Here is an 18,002-nt window from a genome sequence, read left to right on the forward strand (position 1 = left end):
GTTGTCTATTCTCTGTGTTTGAGTTCTGGATTGAAATTCCACATACTGTACCTCGGATGTCTTGTGGATTTTTTTTTTTGACTATTCACAATCCTCCCCGTATTCATGTGCATGTATATATGGGTTCTTAATGGGGAGAAAAGTGCCATAAATTAATGAAGTGTTTCTGTAGGGTTTCTCATCATGAGCATGCCAGAAGAAGAAGAAGAAGAAATCTGGGTTTTGCTTTTTCCTCAAGGTCTATTGGCATACAGCTGTCTTCCAGAGTAAATATGAGTGCATTGTTTGGAGAAAGAGAGGAATTAACCTGTAAACAAGGTGAATTCCACAAGCCTTGGTCAGGGGTAGTCCTTGGTCAGGGGTAGGGGTAGTCAAACTGCGGCCCTCCAGATGTCCATGGACTACAATTCCCAGGAGCCCCTGCCAGCATTCGCTGGCAGGGGCTCCTGGAAATTGTAGTCCATGGACATCTGGAGGGCCGCAGTTTGACTACCCCTGTCCTTTGTAGTCCAGCTGGTTGATCAATACCATGCTATCTACAACCACCTTCCTGGCATTTTCTGCAGGGCTTTTTCTGTGAGGGTAGACTTCAGTGGGAAGGTCAAGTGATTAGTACTCCCCCAAGAAAGACAGGTTTGTTCTCAGCTATCTCCCCGTTCCTTTCCACAGCAGTGTGGGATCTTGGGAGGGTCGAGTAGTTGGTCATCCTAGATACGTCATGGCTGACTAGGCCTTACACTGACACTGACTAGCTCCTTACACTCTGAGGAGCAACCCTAGGCTTTCTTGGTGGTCTCCCACCCAAGTATTAACCAATCAAGCCAGCCTTAGCAATTCTGCTCTGGGTCATATGTTTATAACTCTATCAGAGTCACTTAGATGGGCTTGGTTGCACTGAATTCTTGTTTCGGCTGCTACCAGCGTTTCAGCCGAATCGGCCGCCCTGTCGTTCCGGGTGGCTTCCAAACCACATACGTCAACACCAGAGATGTGGGGCATAAAATTTTCCAGAATGCTTTCTTTTTCCACTGAAGGAACCTACAGCATATTCTTAAACGCAGCAATTCAACACTGAGCCTTTTCTGGATTTGTAGTATTCGGAAAGGATGCAAGATCTTTTTGAAGTCCCCGTTGGCTTTTGTTATCTAGGGTCAGGGTGGTACAAGATCTCGATCTCATCCTTGTAAAGGCTGAGCATTCTTAACGTGTTTGTTACCCTCCCTGCTCCAAGCCTTTACGGCTGAAAGGCAACCGAGCAAATCAATTCCGAGATGGTCCATTTGGCAGCTTCACCGAGGCCTACAGGCAGACAAAGGCGAGGGCTCTCACGGTGGCTTTTCCTCCCGTACGACCAAAGCGGTTCAAACATCTTTTTCTGTATCTTTTGCTTTGCCTACTGGGTAGCAGTTTTGACACCACCTTCTTCCACTGCTGGGCTACTACCCAAAGGAAGGAAGGAAGGAGGAAGGAAGGAAGGAAGGAAGGAAGGAAGGAAGGAAGGAAGGAAGGAGCAGAACGGGAAGGAAGAAAGGAAGGAGCAGAACGGGAAGGAAGGAAGGAAGGAAGGAAGGAAGGAAGGAAGGAAGGAAGGAAGGAAGGAAGGAAGGAAGGAAGGAAGGAAGGAGCAGAACGGGAAGGAAGGAAGGAAGGAGCAGAACGGGAAGGAAGGAAGGAAGGAAGGAAGGAAGGAAGGAAGGAAGGAAGGAAGGAAGGACAAAGAGCTCAAGGAAGGAAGGAGTGTATGGGACTGTCAACCAGACAGTGTGCTAAAAACTCTAGCGAGCATTTCAGAATGTTTTGCATGCCCGCACCAAAGGTTGTTGTTTCTTCTTCTTCTTTTTGTCTCCTGGTGCATTAACTGGCGAAAGAATAACATCTCAGCTAGCAGCAGAAATGCCCTGTTCGTGTAACAGGAAGGGTTTGTCAACTTGCAACCCTGCTTTTCAAGAGAGCTGTGTGGTTTTGCGTGAGGCAGTTCTCGGGGGGGGGGGGGGGGCGCAGTCTTTGAAGTCCTTTGTGGTGGCTGTCTAATCTGGGGGAAGAGGATTACTTTCTTTTCTGCCAGGAGCGCATGACAGTTTGGTAATTAATGAGCGTCATAAAATTCTCTTTTACTATTAGATCCCCATTAGAAAACCTGGGACGGTTGTCATCTCAGACAAAACCATGCCGATTCTCAATTTATCCCGACATCAAAGGGAATCTCCTACTGTCTTATCCTGAATGCTCTAATTGTGTTTGCATTCGGCCTGGTTGGTGCTGAATGCGGCTGAGACAAGGCGTGGTGTAAGGTGCAGGTCCCCTGATTCGATGCACAGCCTGAGCCCTCAGCCGATCCTGGGGGGGGGGGCAATCAACATTGCACACACACCCCAAATATGGGTTGCGTCATTCTCCATCTTACTTCAAGCACACAGATCTCTTCTTAGCCCCATCTGACTGTTTATAGCAGGGGTAGAAGTAGTAGAAGAAGAAGAGTTGGTTCTTATATGCCGCTTTTCCCTACCCGAAGGAGGCTCAAAGCAGCTTACAGTTGCCTTCCCTTTCCTCTCCCCAAAACAGACACCCTGTGAGGTGGGTGAGGCTGACAGAGCCCTGATATTCCTGCTCAGAACAGTTTTTATCAGTGCTGTGGGAAGCCCAAGGTCACCCAGCTGGCTGCATGTGGGGGAGCGCAGAATCGAACCTGGCATGCCAGATTAGAAGTCCGCACTCCTAACCACTACACCAAACTGGCTGTCTCCCATGAGCCCCTGCCAGCGAACTACACGGAATTGTAGTCCATGGACATCTGGAGGGCCGCAGTTTGACTACCCCTGGTTTATAGCTTGGGTTGTCCATGGAAGGTCTGAGAATGAAGTCAAATTCCACATCCTAGACAATGTTGTGAAAAGGGAGGAAAACCTTATACATGTTTAGGGAGGAAAACCTTATACATGTAATTTCCCCCTTATTGGCATCGTATTACAAAGATCTTTGTTCTGGATTTCAGTTTGCTCCAACTCGGAGACTCTCTCGGGTCATCTTTACTGCGTTATGCGGGAAGTACAGCATCAATCCCCGTTTTCTCAGAATAATTTTTCCCCCCTTCCTGCTGAGATAGTTGAAAAGTCATAATCCACAGGCTTCTCTTTGGGCGGGGAGGCAAAACACGGCATCCCTCCTCACCCGAATATTAGTCCTTGGATGCTGTTCGACGGAGACGAATCTTTCTTAGAAAAGAAGAAGAAGAACCAGGTCATCTATTTTGTATCCTAAATATGAAGCCTTTTTTTTTAAAAAAAAGTAAAGGTCAGATATTTCATCCGTATAGAATTGAAATCCATCCTGCACAGAGGAAAGGAAGTCGAGGAAACGTAAGCTACTTGTCGACAAGGGAGACGGGTTCCTGCTAGCTCTGTAGAAATGGGAAAATATGCTTTCAAAGCAGTTTTGCTCTCACAAAAAAATTAAGGAGGAAAAACAGAGTCAGGGCTGCAGATTTAGCTTTACGGAGGCTTGCCCATGGGGCATAGAATGTCTGGACAGGGCCACTAAATCTCCTGCTAGTCTAGGTGGATGTTATGTACTTACGTTTGTTGACCCAAAGGATGGCTTATCTGGATTTAGGCTGGTTGTTCTCAACCAGGGTTACTAGTAACCCCACAGTTATTCCAGAGCTCTGGAGGGATTACTGCAGTTGGGGTTTAAATTGTAGCACAGCCTGTCCAAGGATGCCTTCCTTCCCACGTTTCCCATTGCCTTGGCGGCCATTTTAGAGCCTAGGCAAATATATTGTGAGGTATTGCTAAGTTTGCCAACCTCCTGGTGGGGCCTGGAGATCTTCCAAAATGAGAACTGCTTTGCAAGGTGGGGTTCATGACAGCTGAGATGATTTCAGATAGAACGTGGGCAAAGCCGTGTATGTAGGCAGGACACTTTAATAAGCATCTTTAACTTCGGCTCGCTTACCTTGGACATATCATGCGATCCAACTCAACGGAGAAAGCCATTATGCTAGGATTGGCGAGTGGAAAAAGGAAACCAGGCCCTGAAAGGGCATGGTGGTTGGACACAAGCAAAATGAACATTTTACAGCTGAGGGAGACGTAGTGGGGAGCCCCCCCCCCATGAATGGTGACCCCTTAAGAGCTGTGTGCTTGACATGTGACCCACAGTGATATCTGCTGAGCTGAGCCATGGGCCCCGTTCACATGTGCATTGCTCTATTCTTTCCATTCTTGCAGTGTCTCACAACTGTGTGAACGGGCTGTACAGGGGACTGTGCTTGGATCTTCAAGGGCTGGCTTTCACGGGAAGGTCACCCTTTGATAGCAAGCTGATTTGCAGTCAGCTGTCAATCTAAGGGTGCAGTGTCCCCCCCCCCCACAAGCATCCAACAATTAGCAGCATCTACACCAGGGGTGGTCAAACTGCGGCCCTCCAGATGTCCATGGACTACAACTCCCATGAGCCCCTGCCAGCATTCGCTCATGGGAATTGTAGTCCATGGACATCTGGAGGGCCGCAGTTTGACTGCTCCTGATCTACACTTTCCAATATACATCCCTCTCTTACACTTCCCCCCCCTCTCCCCCCTCTCTTCCTCCCTCTTCCCCGGCCTCTGCTTTTTTCCTGGCTAAAATTAAATGGTTAACATTTGGCCTGTGATGAAAATTCAGTTCCTTTGGTGGTGGCAGAAGCAACAGCAGACGGTTCACAAGAGAAAGGGGGGGGGGAACCCTTGGAGCATTGTTTTTGGACACAAACATACACAAGTTATTAGAACATAAGATCAAAGCAGATGTCCCACTGTGTTCCTTTCAATGCTTCTATTGTGTTGAATACTGAAGTCTGGTAGAGAGTTGGAATAGGAAGGGGGGGGGGGGAGCAGGAGGGAGAGGAAACCTTTGTACGAAGATGCTTGTCACCGAGAGATGCTCATAAAAGGTGATGTGAGAAAAGACACCAGGTGGAGTATAAACCACCCTTATTGTTAAGAAATGCAAATACCCCCCCCCTCCCGCCCTGTCTATATTAAAACTTCCTCCCTTGTCATTTCTTTTAGATGCTAAAGGATTATTGAAGTTCTGGAACTGCGGGCCTTCCCCCCCCCCCTTTCCTGGCTTCCTTTTGTTTTCCGCATAATATACCGTGCATGATGGCTGGCGAAAGTTAAGTTTTCGTCTTCCTCAGCAAATAAGTGCAAGTTAGCGGAGGAAACTTCATTGCAGCAAAATGCTTCCAGGGAAGAGGAAACTTGCCTAGAAAAGTTGAAGAGGGAATCGTCCTCGTTCCTAAGTTTTGTTTCTGGGTTTTGTTCCTTAACTGGAACTGCGATTTGTTCCTTAATCTGTGGGCCTGGCCGCAGATATGATTTAGGGGAAAGGGCTCCCTTCGCCTGAGTCCTGGTCTTGGTTACTTGGCCTAGATGACTATCAGAAGTTCACGGCAAACTTTTCCAGCAGTGCCTGAAAGTGACCCCGCTCCTTTCCGAAAAATGTTTGCGCCATTGTTTTCAATCCCTCTCCACCAATGTCCTCATGCAGGCGTATCAGACAGGGACACTTAATCCGTGATCTTTGATTAGGTGGGAGCACCCCTGTGGCTGCTACAGGAAGGAAGAAGCATTTGAAACCAGGCCAGGAGGGTGCCCTTGAAGGAGCATTCAAGGGAAACAAGGAGTGCAGCCCTAAATTGACTCACACACCCTTCTAAGCCGATTGACTTGAATTTTTAAAGGGTGTGACTACAATTAAGATACTGAACTTGTATGATTACAGTTTTTAACTTTTTAAAAAAAGGCAAATCACTGAGAGATAAGAGCTATAATTTTCTTTTAAATTACACAACTACATTTGGATAGCGTCAGGTGGTGTGGGTCTGCAGCAGAAGAGCTGGATTCGAATCCTGAAGCATTTTATGGACCAAGAACACTTGGGGAGTATAAGCTTTCAAGAGTCAAGAGCTCTTGGTTCAACTGGTTACATTTCCAGCATGAACTTACCCTCCATGTCCCATCTCCCAAGCACGAGGCAAAACACCATGTTTGTAAACTTCATTATCACCATGTATTGGACAATAAGACTTAATAATCTGGACTGAAAGTTTTACCACTTCCTGTACCACCTCCTTATTCGAGTAACTTTTGCTGCTCTGTATGTGAATAGAATTTCTGCAGCCAATCCCCGTCAACTTCTGTCAACTCCAGCCACGACATGACTGATTGGACAACATCATCATCAGTTTAAGGCTCATTTTAAATGGTTTATAACCTTGACCTGGCAGACTAGTACTTTTCATTATTGGGTTCAGTTTAAATACAGCGGTAGCCCCGCGTATGAGCCTCTTGTGGCGCAGGGTGATAAAGGCAGCAGAAATGCTATCTGAAGCTGTCTGCCCATGAGGCTGGGAGTTCGATCCCAGCAGCCGGCTCAAGGTCGACTCAGCCTTCCATCCTTCCGAGGTCGGTAAAATGAGTACCCAGCTTGCTGGGGGGTAAATGGTAATGACTGGGGAAGGCACTGGCAAACCACCCCGTATTGAGTCTGCCATGAAAACGCTGGAGGGCGTCACCCCAAGGGTCAGACATGACCTGGTGCTTGCACAGGGGATACCTTTACCTTTACCTTTTAGCCCCACGTAACTCTCCGGTTAAAATCCATCACCCTCGGTTCTGCTGCGCTCTATCAGAAAACATCAGCCTGTGGCTGCTCCCTTGCCAGGCTTCAGCAGCTCTCCCCCTCTCCGATTCCTATGCAGATTTGCCTCCTGCAACGTCACTGTGTGTGCTCCATCGGGCGCAAGATCCAAACTGATTGGAAATGAGATTCTGCTTGTGGCCAGAATGTGGGGACGGCTACAGCTGCAGTCATGTTTGGCGAGCTAACACTATAATAATGTACCTCCTCACTTGGTTAATGTGGGGGAAGTAATTACCATGTATGCGGTCTCTCAAAAGCCAACTGTGGACAAGGTGCAGCTGTGAGTGTCAGGCCCTAATAGAATATATCTGTGGCGGGCATAATGTAGCCTGTGTGCGCGCGGTTGGGGAGAGTAGCTCGTCCAGCGTAAGGATCGCCTGGCAGGCTCAGATGAGGGAGCCAAAATAAACAGGGCACCAGCCACGGGTTCATCCCTTGGACACCGGCGGCATTTTGGCGTTGGCCGGGTTTAAGTGTGCAAGAAGCGGAACACCAAGCGGCTTAAAAGAATGAAATAGTTTCGTTAAGGAAAACAAACTTGAAAGAGGAGAGAGCGTCCAAACAGTCTAACGTAGCCTTTTTTAAAACCTTTTGATTGTGGAGAAATATTTTCCAGGCTTGGGGGAACTGCAGAAGCGGTGGCAGATGGTGTGGTTACCCCAGGGGTTCTTGATTCCCCTCTGCCATGCCTTTGAGGTGCAGAAAGAGATTCTATGGAGGTTTCAGCACTTGAACAAGCTGTGTGTGGGGGGAGAGGTGAATAGGTTCTGGGGCTGCTCTCCCCCAAACTGGATTGGGGCTTTACGGGGATTTCTAAAGAACTAAAAAGGCAACAGTGACTGTGTGATGGACCCACGGTGGCCGTCCCATTTAGCTCAGTTCTAGTTCAACATTAGCCGTCCAAAAAAAGTGGAGAGCTGGATTTTCTAGAAGGCATTCTCTCAGTTTGACCACAGGGTCTGACCCTCAGGAATATGCTGCTTATGAATACAGAGGTCTGGTTCAGTTAAGCTAGTGACGAGGATAATGCAGGGGGTTGGACTAGATGACCCATGAGATCCCTTCCAACTCTATGATTCTATGAGGAGCATTAGCCAAGTGCCTCAGATTCAAATTCAGGTGCATAGGGAGTTATCAGAACGAATGCAGGAAGATATATTTGAGGAAACGGGACGATCTGCTGAGGGGATTTAGGCAGATATTTCGGGGGTCTCTGTGGACTGTAGGGAGCCCAGGATGGTATAAACTGAGGCACAGGGAAATATTTCAGACCTCTGTGGGAAGCAAGAATAGAAAGATATCTGAGGATGTAGTAAGATAAATTGGGCCCACAAAGAAAAGCCCTGCTAGATCAAATCCATGGCCCATCGAGAGCAATATCCTGTTTTGTATGATGGCCAGCCAGTTACCCTGAAGGGTCAGTCAACAGGGCAAGACAGAGGTCTTTTGGGGAGTGAGTTGGAAGCAACGGATGCACCCAAATCTACAGCGGCTCTGAAAGCAGGAAGGCGGTGTTTTTTAAAGGGAAGAAACCCACTGCTCTGATCTTTTTAAAAAGGTTATCTTGTGCTAGCAAATTGCACACATTAGGCATTGCACAAAGAAGATCCTCCGAAACTTCAAGCAAATTGTCTTAATTAAGCGATCTTGAAATCGGGCATTATCAGCGAAGGAAATCTCCAGGTATGTCAGTGATTTTTTCTTCTTTGCGAGGGCTGGTGACATCGTAGAGGTGAGCAACAGGGCTATGGGGGGGGGGGGGGTGGAAGGTATATATAATGGGAATAAACTGCATCGCTTTTAAGTATTTTTTTCTTGGGCTGGTCATTCCCCTTTCGCTCCTAATCAGAGACTCGTTCTCAGAGCTTGGCTGATGCAGTCCATCAAGCAAGGCTAGCAAGACTGGCTCTCCAGATGTCAATGGACTACAATTGCCATGAGCCCCTGTCAACTGGTCATGCTGGCAGGCAGCTGCTCATGGTAACTGTAGTCTATGGACATCTAGAGAGCCACAATTTGGCCACCCCTGCTGTCAAGCAACCTCTTGAGACACAGACTTCCCCCCCCCCTTTTTGATTTCCTGCCCTTTATCCACCTGGACTTGCTCTCGGATTGGCCTGTACTTGTTTGAAATGGGGTTTAGAGGGAAGAAGGGGGAGGAAATATAAGCGCACCATCCTTGGTGTCCAAGGCAGGCATGTGAACTCAACAGGAACACTGCCTTATTGGCTGGAACAGAATTATTCTGGGACCTCAAGCTCATGAAAATAGACAAGGGGGGAGGGAAAGGCACGGAGAGATGCGAGGTTTCAAAAGACGATGGAAAGCAATATTTCTGGCCCCCCCAGTATGAATGAAGTCCCGCTGCCACAAAAGCAGGGAAAGATGGATGTTGTGGGCTGGTTCATGCATATGCATTTCCCCTTCCACAAAGCACCATGCAGGATGGTCTCACAGCCCTGAATTTTTCATGGGCAGCGTTTTACCATGGTGGCGCTTTGTGCTTCCAGCGACCGGAAGTGGAAGCATCTAAGGACGGGGTCATTGCGGCTAGGACCATCGATCCATCACCTGCTGCCCCGTGTGGTCAGCCACTGGCCCTACAGGGTAGAGTGTTCTGTGAGTATTCAAGGGTTCCTGGGCCCCATATCCAGGGACTTACAGAGGGGCAAGCTCGCATCACAGTCACATGACAGGAAAAGGAAGAGCCAGCGTTATGAACTCCTTGGTGTCATGGCTCGGATTATGAAGAGTAGGGCTGCTGTTTGCCCCCTAACCCACTCACTTGCCCACCAGCGCCGATTCTGACAGCCCAAGCAAGAATGTTTGGAATTGTGTTGGAATCTGGAAGCGATAGGGGACACTCTAGGAATCCCTTGAGATCTCTATGGTCATTACCATAGAAATTTGGCGGGATTTTTAAAACAACATTTTTAAAACTCCTTAATGGAGTTTAAAGCAGCTCTGAAAGCAAGGCATTTTCTCTGGGGAAAATGATAAATGGGGAAGGGAGAGTTAAGGAGCAAAATCGCCACCAGTACTGTAGCTCTGCTCCATAGCGACTCTTTCCCAGAATCGCTTTTTCAGGAATTGCCAATCAGGAGTTCCTGTTACAAAATGCCAATGGGAGGCATTTTGGCCCTGTGATAGCCCATTCACATATGCAAATCGTTACCAGTCTTCCACCTCTTGGTGCCATCTTAAGCAGAGTTAAGCCTTTCTAAGGCCATTCTAAGGCCATACGAGGGTTTAATTCTGCCATGGTTCAGTGGAAGAGTCTCTGCTTGGCCTGCAGAAGGTCCCAAGTTCAGTCTTGGTCGCCATGCCCCCTGTTGGGCCGTCAACGCTCCCCCCCTCCAGGGTCCGCCCCCTGCTGCATATCAGCCGGGACTTGCTGGCTGCAGGGAAGGTCCACGGCAGGGTCAGAGCTGCTGCCAGCGGCAGGATCCCTGGAAGCGAAGTCATCCTGACCTGGGGGACGCTCTGATTCTTTGCCAAAATACCAGAGTGTCCCTGTGTCCCTGGCGATGTGGCGATGTTGCTTTGGGGGCACGCCAGAAGTGATGCGCTGTCATGTAAGGAGTTCATAGTCTGAGGAAGAGTGCTTGCCCTCGAAAGCTCACGCCCTGAATAAATCTTTGTGGGTCTTAAAGGTGCTCCTGGACCCTGATTTTATTGTGCTGCTTCAGACCGGCACGGCTACTCATTTGAATGTGTTCCCAGGGGCAATGCTGAGACATTTGTGTATGCCTCCCCTGTAGCCAGTCTGCCCCCTCTTCCACTTTCCCCCCAACCCCCAGTTGCCAAGCTTAGTTCAGTCCCTGATATTTCCAGTGAGAGAGCAGATGCTGGGAGAGGCCTCTTCCTGGGACCTGGGAGAGCCACTGCCAATCTGAGAAGACAGTTCTGGCCTCTGTGCGCTGATGGACTGATCCAGTGTGAGGCCGCTTCATATGCACCAGAAGGGCGAGATTTCAACATATGTCAGGGAGCAAAGTACTGGTTTCCTGTCCCCTCTCCTGAGGTCCTGCCTGGCCTTTTTCTGCAGCATCTCTCCCTCCCCTTTCTCTGTTTCCCCTCCGTTCTGGAGCGGAGGGATGGATGAGGATGATGTTATCCGTTCATTCGTGTCCGACCCTCGGTGGTTCTATAGGAAAGTTTTCATCATACGTTTCTGTCTCTGACCGCCCTTTTTAGTTGGTTCACGGTCATCCCTGTATCGGATTTGATCGTGTCGAGCCAGCGGATCCTTTGGCGACCACATTTTGCCGCTGACGATGCCGAGCATTAATGGTTTCTCTAATGAGTTTGATCGCATGATGTGTCCAAAGTAAGTGAGCTTTAGCCACAATCTCTTGCCTTCTAATGCAGTTTCCTTCTTCCAAAGCACAAGCAAGGGCTCCCCTGTTTAATAAACGCACAGAACTTAAAGAGCGAGATCTTTTGCGTTTGTTTCAGCTCTGGCCTGAATGTAATTTCCCCGTCGTCCGATGAGAACAGGTTTCCACTGCGCCCAGGTTCAAAGGGGTCGCTTCCCTACATCAGCTCTCTTGCGGGATGCTTTAGCGGGCTTGGCACTGATGAAAGAGCGATGGAAGGGGTGGGGAGGGGAAAAAATTCCCGTCTGCGTCACAGATTTCAGCCCTCTGAAAAATTCCTCTGCGGTCAGAGGGTTCATTGAGGGGCCCCTTCAATCGTTATGACAGGGTTATGAATGGGCTGCTTCACTGAAACTTCTTAACATGCCCCATTGAAGAATAAAAGAAGGAAAGAAACAACAACAACAAAAAAGAATCTGGTGGTCAGGAAGTCCCTTGTATTTTTTAAAACTGATCGGGCCCCTCCCCCACCTCCGACCGTCAAGATCTGTGCAATCTGGACGTCGCTCGATGTACGTACCATCGAAGGCCCCGGCAAAAGTGAAAGAAATGCTTTTAAGCAGCCCGGTGCTGTACACCTCTTTGCATATTTAAACTCCGCTAACCCTGCAGGTGGTCTCCATTCTACAAGCAAGGTTGCCAACCTCCAGGTCACACCGGGAGTGCTCCTCCTATGGCAACTGACCTCCAAACAACTAAGATCAGTTCTCCTTGAGAAAATGGCTGCTTTGGAGGGTAAGCTTTGCCCCTCCCCTTCCCCAAATCCACCCTGGTCTCATTCCATCCCCCAAACCCACAGGTATTTCTCAACCCAGAGCCCAGAACTGTATCTATGAGATCTCCAGGCTCTGCCTGGAGGCTAGCAAGACCGGGAATTGTTCTTGCCAGGAAGTGAGCAAGACTACAGACTCCTCTTAAGAGCGGATTACTGCCTAATTATGAAGCGTCTGTGCCTGGTTGCCAGGGGCAAACTTGCTCCACTTCTTCACGGAATGGCTCAGGGTGACGGCAGATAAGATCGCTTACCGAGAGGTAGTTAGAGGTAGCTTGCCGTAGTCCTTTTGTTTTGTCTTGCCAAATATCTTGGCAACGCCTCTTGAGTCCCCGCATTTCTGGTTGGATGGAATGATCTTCATCTCCACCAGACAGGAAGATACAGGTGACGGATGGGCTTGCCAATCACCCGTGTGCCCAAAAAGATTCCTTGGCTCAGCAGCGGAGGACTCGGTTTGCACTCAAAGCGTCTCGGGTTGCTTATACGTCCAGCCTGCCTAAATCACTACTTTCCAAATGATCTTTTGTATAGATCCGCCCTGGCAAAATGAAGCAGAACATAGGAACATAAAAAGGCCCATACTCTGTCACGTGGTGGCCATAACCCAGGTACCATCAGGAGGTTCATCGGCAGGGCCAGAACTCAAGAAACTCTACCACTGGTGCCCCTCAAGCACTGGGCATACACAGCATCACTACCCCCGACAGAGAGAAACATCTCCATAACTTTCATAAGAACAGAAGAGAAGCCACATTGGGTCAGTCCAATGTTCTGTGTCACACAGTGGCCAAATCTCAGCTTCCATCAGGAGGTCTACCAGCAATGCCAGAATCCCTCCCACTCTTGCACCCAAATAAGTACAGAGGCCCATGGATTTCCATCTACAAGTAGCAATTTTGCGTATACCGGGTCTGATCGTCCAGGGCACTTACTGCAGAAGGAAGAATAACCTTGGAATGAAGAAGAGTTGGTTCTTAAATGCAGCTTTTCTCTAAGCGAAGGAGTCTCAAAGCACCTTACAATCGCCTTCCCTTTCCTCTCCCCACAACAGACACCCTGTGAGGTGGGTGAGGCTGAGAGAGCCCTGATATTCCTGCTCGGTCAGAATAGCTTTATCAATGCTGTGGCGAGCCCAAGGTCACCCAGCTGGCTGCATGTGGGGGAGTGCAGAATTGAACCCAGCTCACCAGATTAGAAGTCTGAAGTCCTAACCCCTACACCAAACTGGCTCTCGGCTATTGGAATAAGGGGAAATGGAAAATAACATGTTTGGAAGTTTCTCTCTCCCCTTATCCACAGGGATTTAGCCTGTCTGCCTTGGGGACCTTTTTGCATCACTCCTCCAAAACCACTGAAGGGAGGACTTGGCCCCTAGCCAGGGGAAAGGCCTCTCTATGACTAAAAAGCTCCAATTGGGAGAGATAAGCAGCCTGAGAAACTATGTACCTAAAATTCTCAGTAGAGAAGAAAGCCGGTATCCTCTCCAAATTTGCCCACCACATGTTTGCAGAAATAATTAAAGCAGGTCAAAAATCATGGAACTGAAGGACAACTTTTCCTGCACAGTGAAATTTGGTATGAGGACGACACATCTTATAAAGTGTGTGTGTGTGTGTGTGTGTGTGTGGGGGGTTGAGTGGCCAGGTCTCCCCTGGTCAGTGTTGGGGAATGGGATCGCCAAGTCCACATTGGGAAACTCCTGGACTTTTAGTGATGGGGCCTGCCCCAGAGGGCCGAATCAGAACCAATGGGTTGAAATTAATTCAAACAAATTTTGGCCTAAATATCCAGAAGAAGTTCTTCATAGAGTGGTTCCTCAGTAGAAGAGGCTTCCTCTGGAGGTGGTGGGTTCTCCTTCTTGGGAAGTTTTTAAGCAGAGGCTTTGGAGAGCCATCTGACAGAAACACTGATTTTATGAACTTGGGCAGATTGTGAGTGGGTGGGCAGGAAGGGATGTGCCAGTGTTTGTCTCTTGTGCCCTTCCTTGCATGACCAGAGAATTGCTAATCGCCACTGTGGAATGGTCAGTGAATTTCCTCCAGGTCAGGCTAGATTCTAGAGCAGGCGTAGTGAAACTGCGGCCCTCCAGATGCCCATGGACTATAATTCCCAGGAGCCTCCTGCCAGCGTTCGCTGGCAGAGGGCTCCTGGGAATTGAAGTCCATGGACATCTGGAGGGCCGCAGTTTCACTACCCGTTCTAGAGATTTGTGGTGGATTATTTGGGCATGAAATTGGGGGTCACTGTGAAATTGGGCATGACGTTGGGGCAGGTAGTTGTGAGTTCCTGCATTGGGCAGTGGGTTAGTCTAGATGACCCTGGAGATCCCTTCCAACTCTATGACCTGCTGTGGACCAAGGCAGGATAGTAGCTTACAATGTAATTGACCAAACCTCCCCTCTGTTTAAACTGAAAATGACCAACGTAACTGACCAATGCTCAGCTAAATCTCGTTTGCCTAATCCAGTCCCTTTAAGGTGAAACTGACCACTGTAATTGACGGTAAGATCCCCTCTGCCGGATCCAGTCCCTTTAAACTGAAACTGACCAATAGCACGCCCTGGCGGGAAGAGCCATTGTTTGCTCATGTATATCAGCTGGGGGCTTTGTGGTCTGGGCGTCTGGCTCCGTTTTGCCTCTTGCACCGTCCTGGCCGGGTCACAACCAAGAGCGGCTTGAACCCACAACAGCTTTGCCTGGTTCGGCACCACGGATCTCGCGCGCGCACAAAAAGCTCACACCTGGGAGAGAACTTGGTCTGAAGGGCGGCGCTGGGCTCCTAGGTATCTTGCTCCCCAAAACTGCAGCCCCCCTTCTCTTTGCAGCTTGCAAAAAAAAAGCAACCACCCTTGCAGGGGAAAGAGACCTCTCAGCCCTGGGGCCTCCCCCCGTCCTCCCCTCCCTCCCTCCCTCCCTCCGTGGCTCTGGGCTCTGCTGCCTGCGCCTGGCCGCTGCAAGAGAAGCACACCAAAGGCGCCGCCGCCGCTGCAGCTTGCCCAGTTTTTTTGGGGGGGGGAGGGAGGGGGAGAAGGCGGAGAGACTCCAAAAGGATCCTTCGTCCCTTTCATGTGCCGCCTCGGCCCAATAGGAATCCGGAGGGTGCCCGCAAGTGGTCTAATCTCAATGAGGTGTCAATCATGTCCCCTGGTGGGTGAAGTAAGGTCTTTTGTAACCGCCTCTGTCTTTGGGAAAGAAGGGGAAAGGAAAAGGGGGGGAGGAGGGAGAGAGAGAGAGAGACTTGAACACAGAGAGGGAGACCGGAATCGCCAGCCAAAGCTGGGGCAGCTTGGCGAGGAGGCGCTGCTTGTTGTGCAGAGAGGCAGCGAGCGAGAGAGAGACGCACAGCCCAAACGTGCATATGTACAGATGTGTGTGCTACGCGTGTGATTTCGCCTTTCCTTTGGTCGTGGCTCGCAAGGAAGGACAGGGCGAGAAGACCGGAGCCCGTGGATTTCTAAAAAAGCGAGCGAGCGAGCGAGAGACCTGTTGGGGATTGGAAGGGGTCTCCGGCTAGATCTGAAGTGTGCGTTTAGCAGGAGACACCCGGAGGAGAAAACAGATTCTCTCTCCTTATTTTTTTCGCCTCTTCTAATTTTTTTTTTCCTGAACCCCCCCCAAAAAAGCGATGAACTCCACAACCCACGGCTGAATCGATGCCGAGAAGATGGGGAAACTTCATTCAAAGCATGGTAAGTTGGTGGCCGGGCTTGCGGGGAGGGGGAGACCCCGGGTCTGGGACTGGGACTGGAATCTGCTGGAGGGAGGAGGGAGGGAGGAGGAGGAAGAGGAGGGTATCCGGTGCTGCTCTCTAACCATCTTTTTCTCCCCTTTCCTCTATCTCCCCCCCCCCTACACCCCCAATAATTCCACTTGGATCTCCCCAGCGGCTGTTTGCAAACTGAGAGAAAGTCCAGAAGGTAAGCGGGTCTCTTATTCCGTGGGCTTCATCCGTGCGCCAACTTTGCTCTCCCTTCCTCCCCAAAGTTTGTGGGCTCCTTGACCCCCCCCCCCCCGGGTAGGGATGCCGGCCCGTGGGTGTCCTTCTTGGGTCCCTTTCTCCCCCTCCCCCCCTCTGTGGGGTGGTCTCATGCTGGGGCAGGTAAGAATGTCCCCCAAGGGGGTGTTTGAGCCCAGGGTGGCAACCGTCTGTCTCCCTGTCCCTTCTGCCCAGGTGACAGTTTTGCCGTGAATGCCTCCCTGGCTCGGAAAGGACTCGAGGACTGGATGGTCAAGCAGAAATATCTGGGAAGTGGGAACGGCGGTTTGGGACTGCAGGCAGGCTGTCAACATCGGGCGGTTTGCCGGCTCTCCGGCTCCAGGGTAAGTGATGGGTTAGTTTTTTCTCTCTCGCGCGGTAGCGCAGGCTTCCCTCTCCATCCTAGCAGTAAACTTCTCTGCTTCCTTTCCTTGCTCTTTCTCTGTTTCTCTTCCTCCCCTCCTTCTGCCTGTGGGGCTCGGTGGGCATCTGGCGGCCTCTCTGTGAAGGGGATGGGAATCTGTGGGACTAAACGCTGTTCCTGTAGGGCAGGGAACCCTCCCTTTTATGAATGGCCGGATTTCGTCTCCCGCTCGGAGACCCATGGCCGAATGAGTGAGAGCCTAAGCATGGGAAAGGAAAGTTCTGGCTTACGTTTGTGTCTTATGTGTTGGCCTCCTTTTTAAAGTTCTGCTGCGGAGCTGATGGATTTCGGAGTTGCTTCCACCCGCCGTCCCCAGTTCCTGCTCATGGTGGGTCTTTCAGGGAGCAATTCTGCCCCTGGTCACTTCCGCCTGCTTTTCCGCCTCTTACCCACGTGCAGGTCGGTCTTCCCCTACCCCATCTCCCAGCGCAACTCTGAGATGGCGGTAGGTCTCTTTTGTTTGGGGGTGACTCCTGCTGCTGTTGGCCTTCTGGGAATGGGAGGAAAAAGGGCGGGGAGGGCGGGGGAGAGTGGGTGGGCGTTCTGTATTGTCCTTCAGGCCATTGTTTCCCCCCCCTGTTGAAAACTTGTGGAATGCTAGCCTTTTGGGGACCAGTTCCTTTGATCTGAGAAGGGGGAGAGGGGGGCTACAGCTTGGGATGTCCAGGTGTTGAGGAAGTTTGGTCTCCAAACCCTCTCCTGAATGGAATTTAGAAAGTTTTATGGACAGCGTTACTTGCTGGCAACAGGGGAAGAAACATTTGAGTTGGAAAGCCCCAGAAAGGGCCGGGAAGAGTAGCAAAATCTGCAGAACCTTTGATTTGTGTTGTCTCTCAAGGGGGCTCTCCAGTGGGGGGCGGTGGTGGTGGTGGTGGAATCGATGTTGGTCAGCTTACGCGGTTCACCCTGGAAGCCTACATCTGAGTAAATGTGCATGGGATTGAGTTGCACGCTTGCCTCCTTGGTTCAAGGCATTCCTGGAGGCACTTTCATTATCAGAGATTGTGTACCTTAGCTTTTTCCTGAACATCTGGCCGTTTGCTTTTTTACCTCCCGTTGTTACCCTTGAAAGGAATATGAAAGGCAACCGTTGGTAGCAAGCGGGGGGGGGGGGGGGGGGGGTGGGGGGATGTCTTATAAAGTTTTTACTGGACAAGGAGGTGAGCCCACAGATGGCAGCTTTCAAGGGAAGCCAGGTCCACATGGTGATTTTGATGTATGTCATATATAAAGATGCAGCCTTGCTCCCAAGCTCCCCCCCCGCCCCCGAGAATAGAGCATGGTCCCCAAAGGAGAACCCCTTGACATCTCTATAATGATCTAGGAAGCACTGAACAATGAAGACAGCGGTCATGCGGAGTAATCCTAAACCTGGACTTCTGCTCAAGTCTATCCAGTTAGGGGTATGCGTGTGTTTTTTAGGATGGGGTTGTGGTGTCCAAATGGCCTAGATAATGAACAGACAGTTGCTGTAAATAATAAATAGACAATGAATGAGTAATGATCCATATGATGATGCCTTTCAGGAATGTGTAAAATCGTGCTTCCGTGATTTCTTCACGTTTGGACTGTTTAGTTTTTGCATGCAAAGGTCAGGGATATGTACAGAATTTGAAAAGAACATTTTGGACCCAGTTGGTTCGAGACGATTGTCTGTTTTATATGCAGCCTTTTAATTGAAGATTATCACTACATGTTTCTGGCTAACCCTAGAGCAGGGGTAGTCAAACTGCGGACCTTCAGATGTCCATGGACTACAATTCCC

General features: G+C 49.9%; 1 protein-coding gene across 3 annotated transcripts in view; it reads left to right on the forward strand.

Annotated features, from left to right (window-relative positions):
• The first annotated feature begins 14,455 nt into the window (after window positions 1-14,455).
• The window catches only part of NKD1 (NKD inhibitor of Wnt signaling pathway 1), a 112,032-nt gene continuing 108,485 nt past the window's right edge, over window positions 14,456-18,002 (forward strand). Inside the window, exons 1-4 of one of the 3 annotated variants that reach the window (XM_077310878.1) lie at window positions 14,456-14,620; window positions 15,461-15,526; window positions 15,722-15,754; window positions 16,009-16,157. In XM_077310878.1, the coding sequence (XP_077166993.1) occupies window positions 15,502-15,526; window positions 15,722-15,754; window positions 16,009-16,157 (207 nt within the window). In that variant the 5' untranslated portion in view covers window positions 14,456-14,620; window positions 15,461-15,501. Of the gene's footprint in view, window positions 14,621-14,910; window positions 15,527-15,721; window positions 15,755-16,008; window positions 16,158-18,002 lie in introns of those variants that run through there. The other 2 variants (XM_077310880.1, XM_077310881.1) reach the window with 2 other exon arrangements.

Source organism: Paroedura picta, chromosome 14 (genome assembly GCF_049243985.1).
Source record: "Paroedura picta isolate Pp20150507F chromosome 14, Ppicta_v3.0, whole genome shotgun sequence".
In the NCBI taxonomy this organism is placed as follows: domain Eukaryota; kingdom Metazoa; phylum Chordata; class Lepidosauria; order Squamata; family Gekkonidae; genus Paroedura; species Paroedura picta.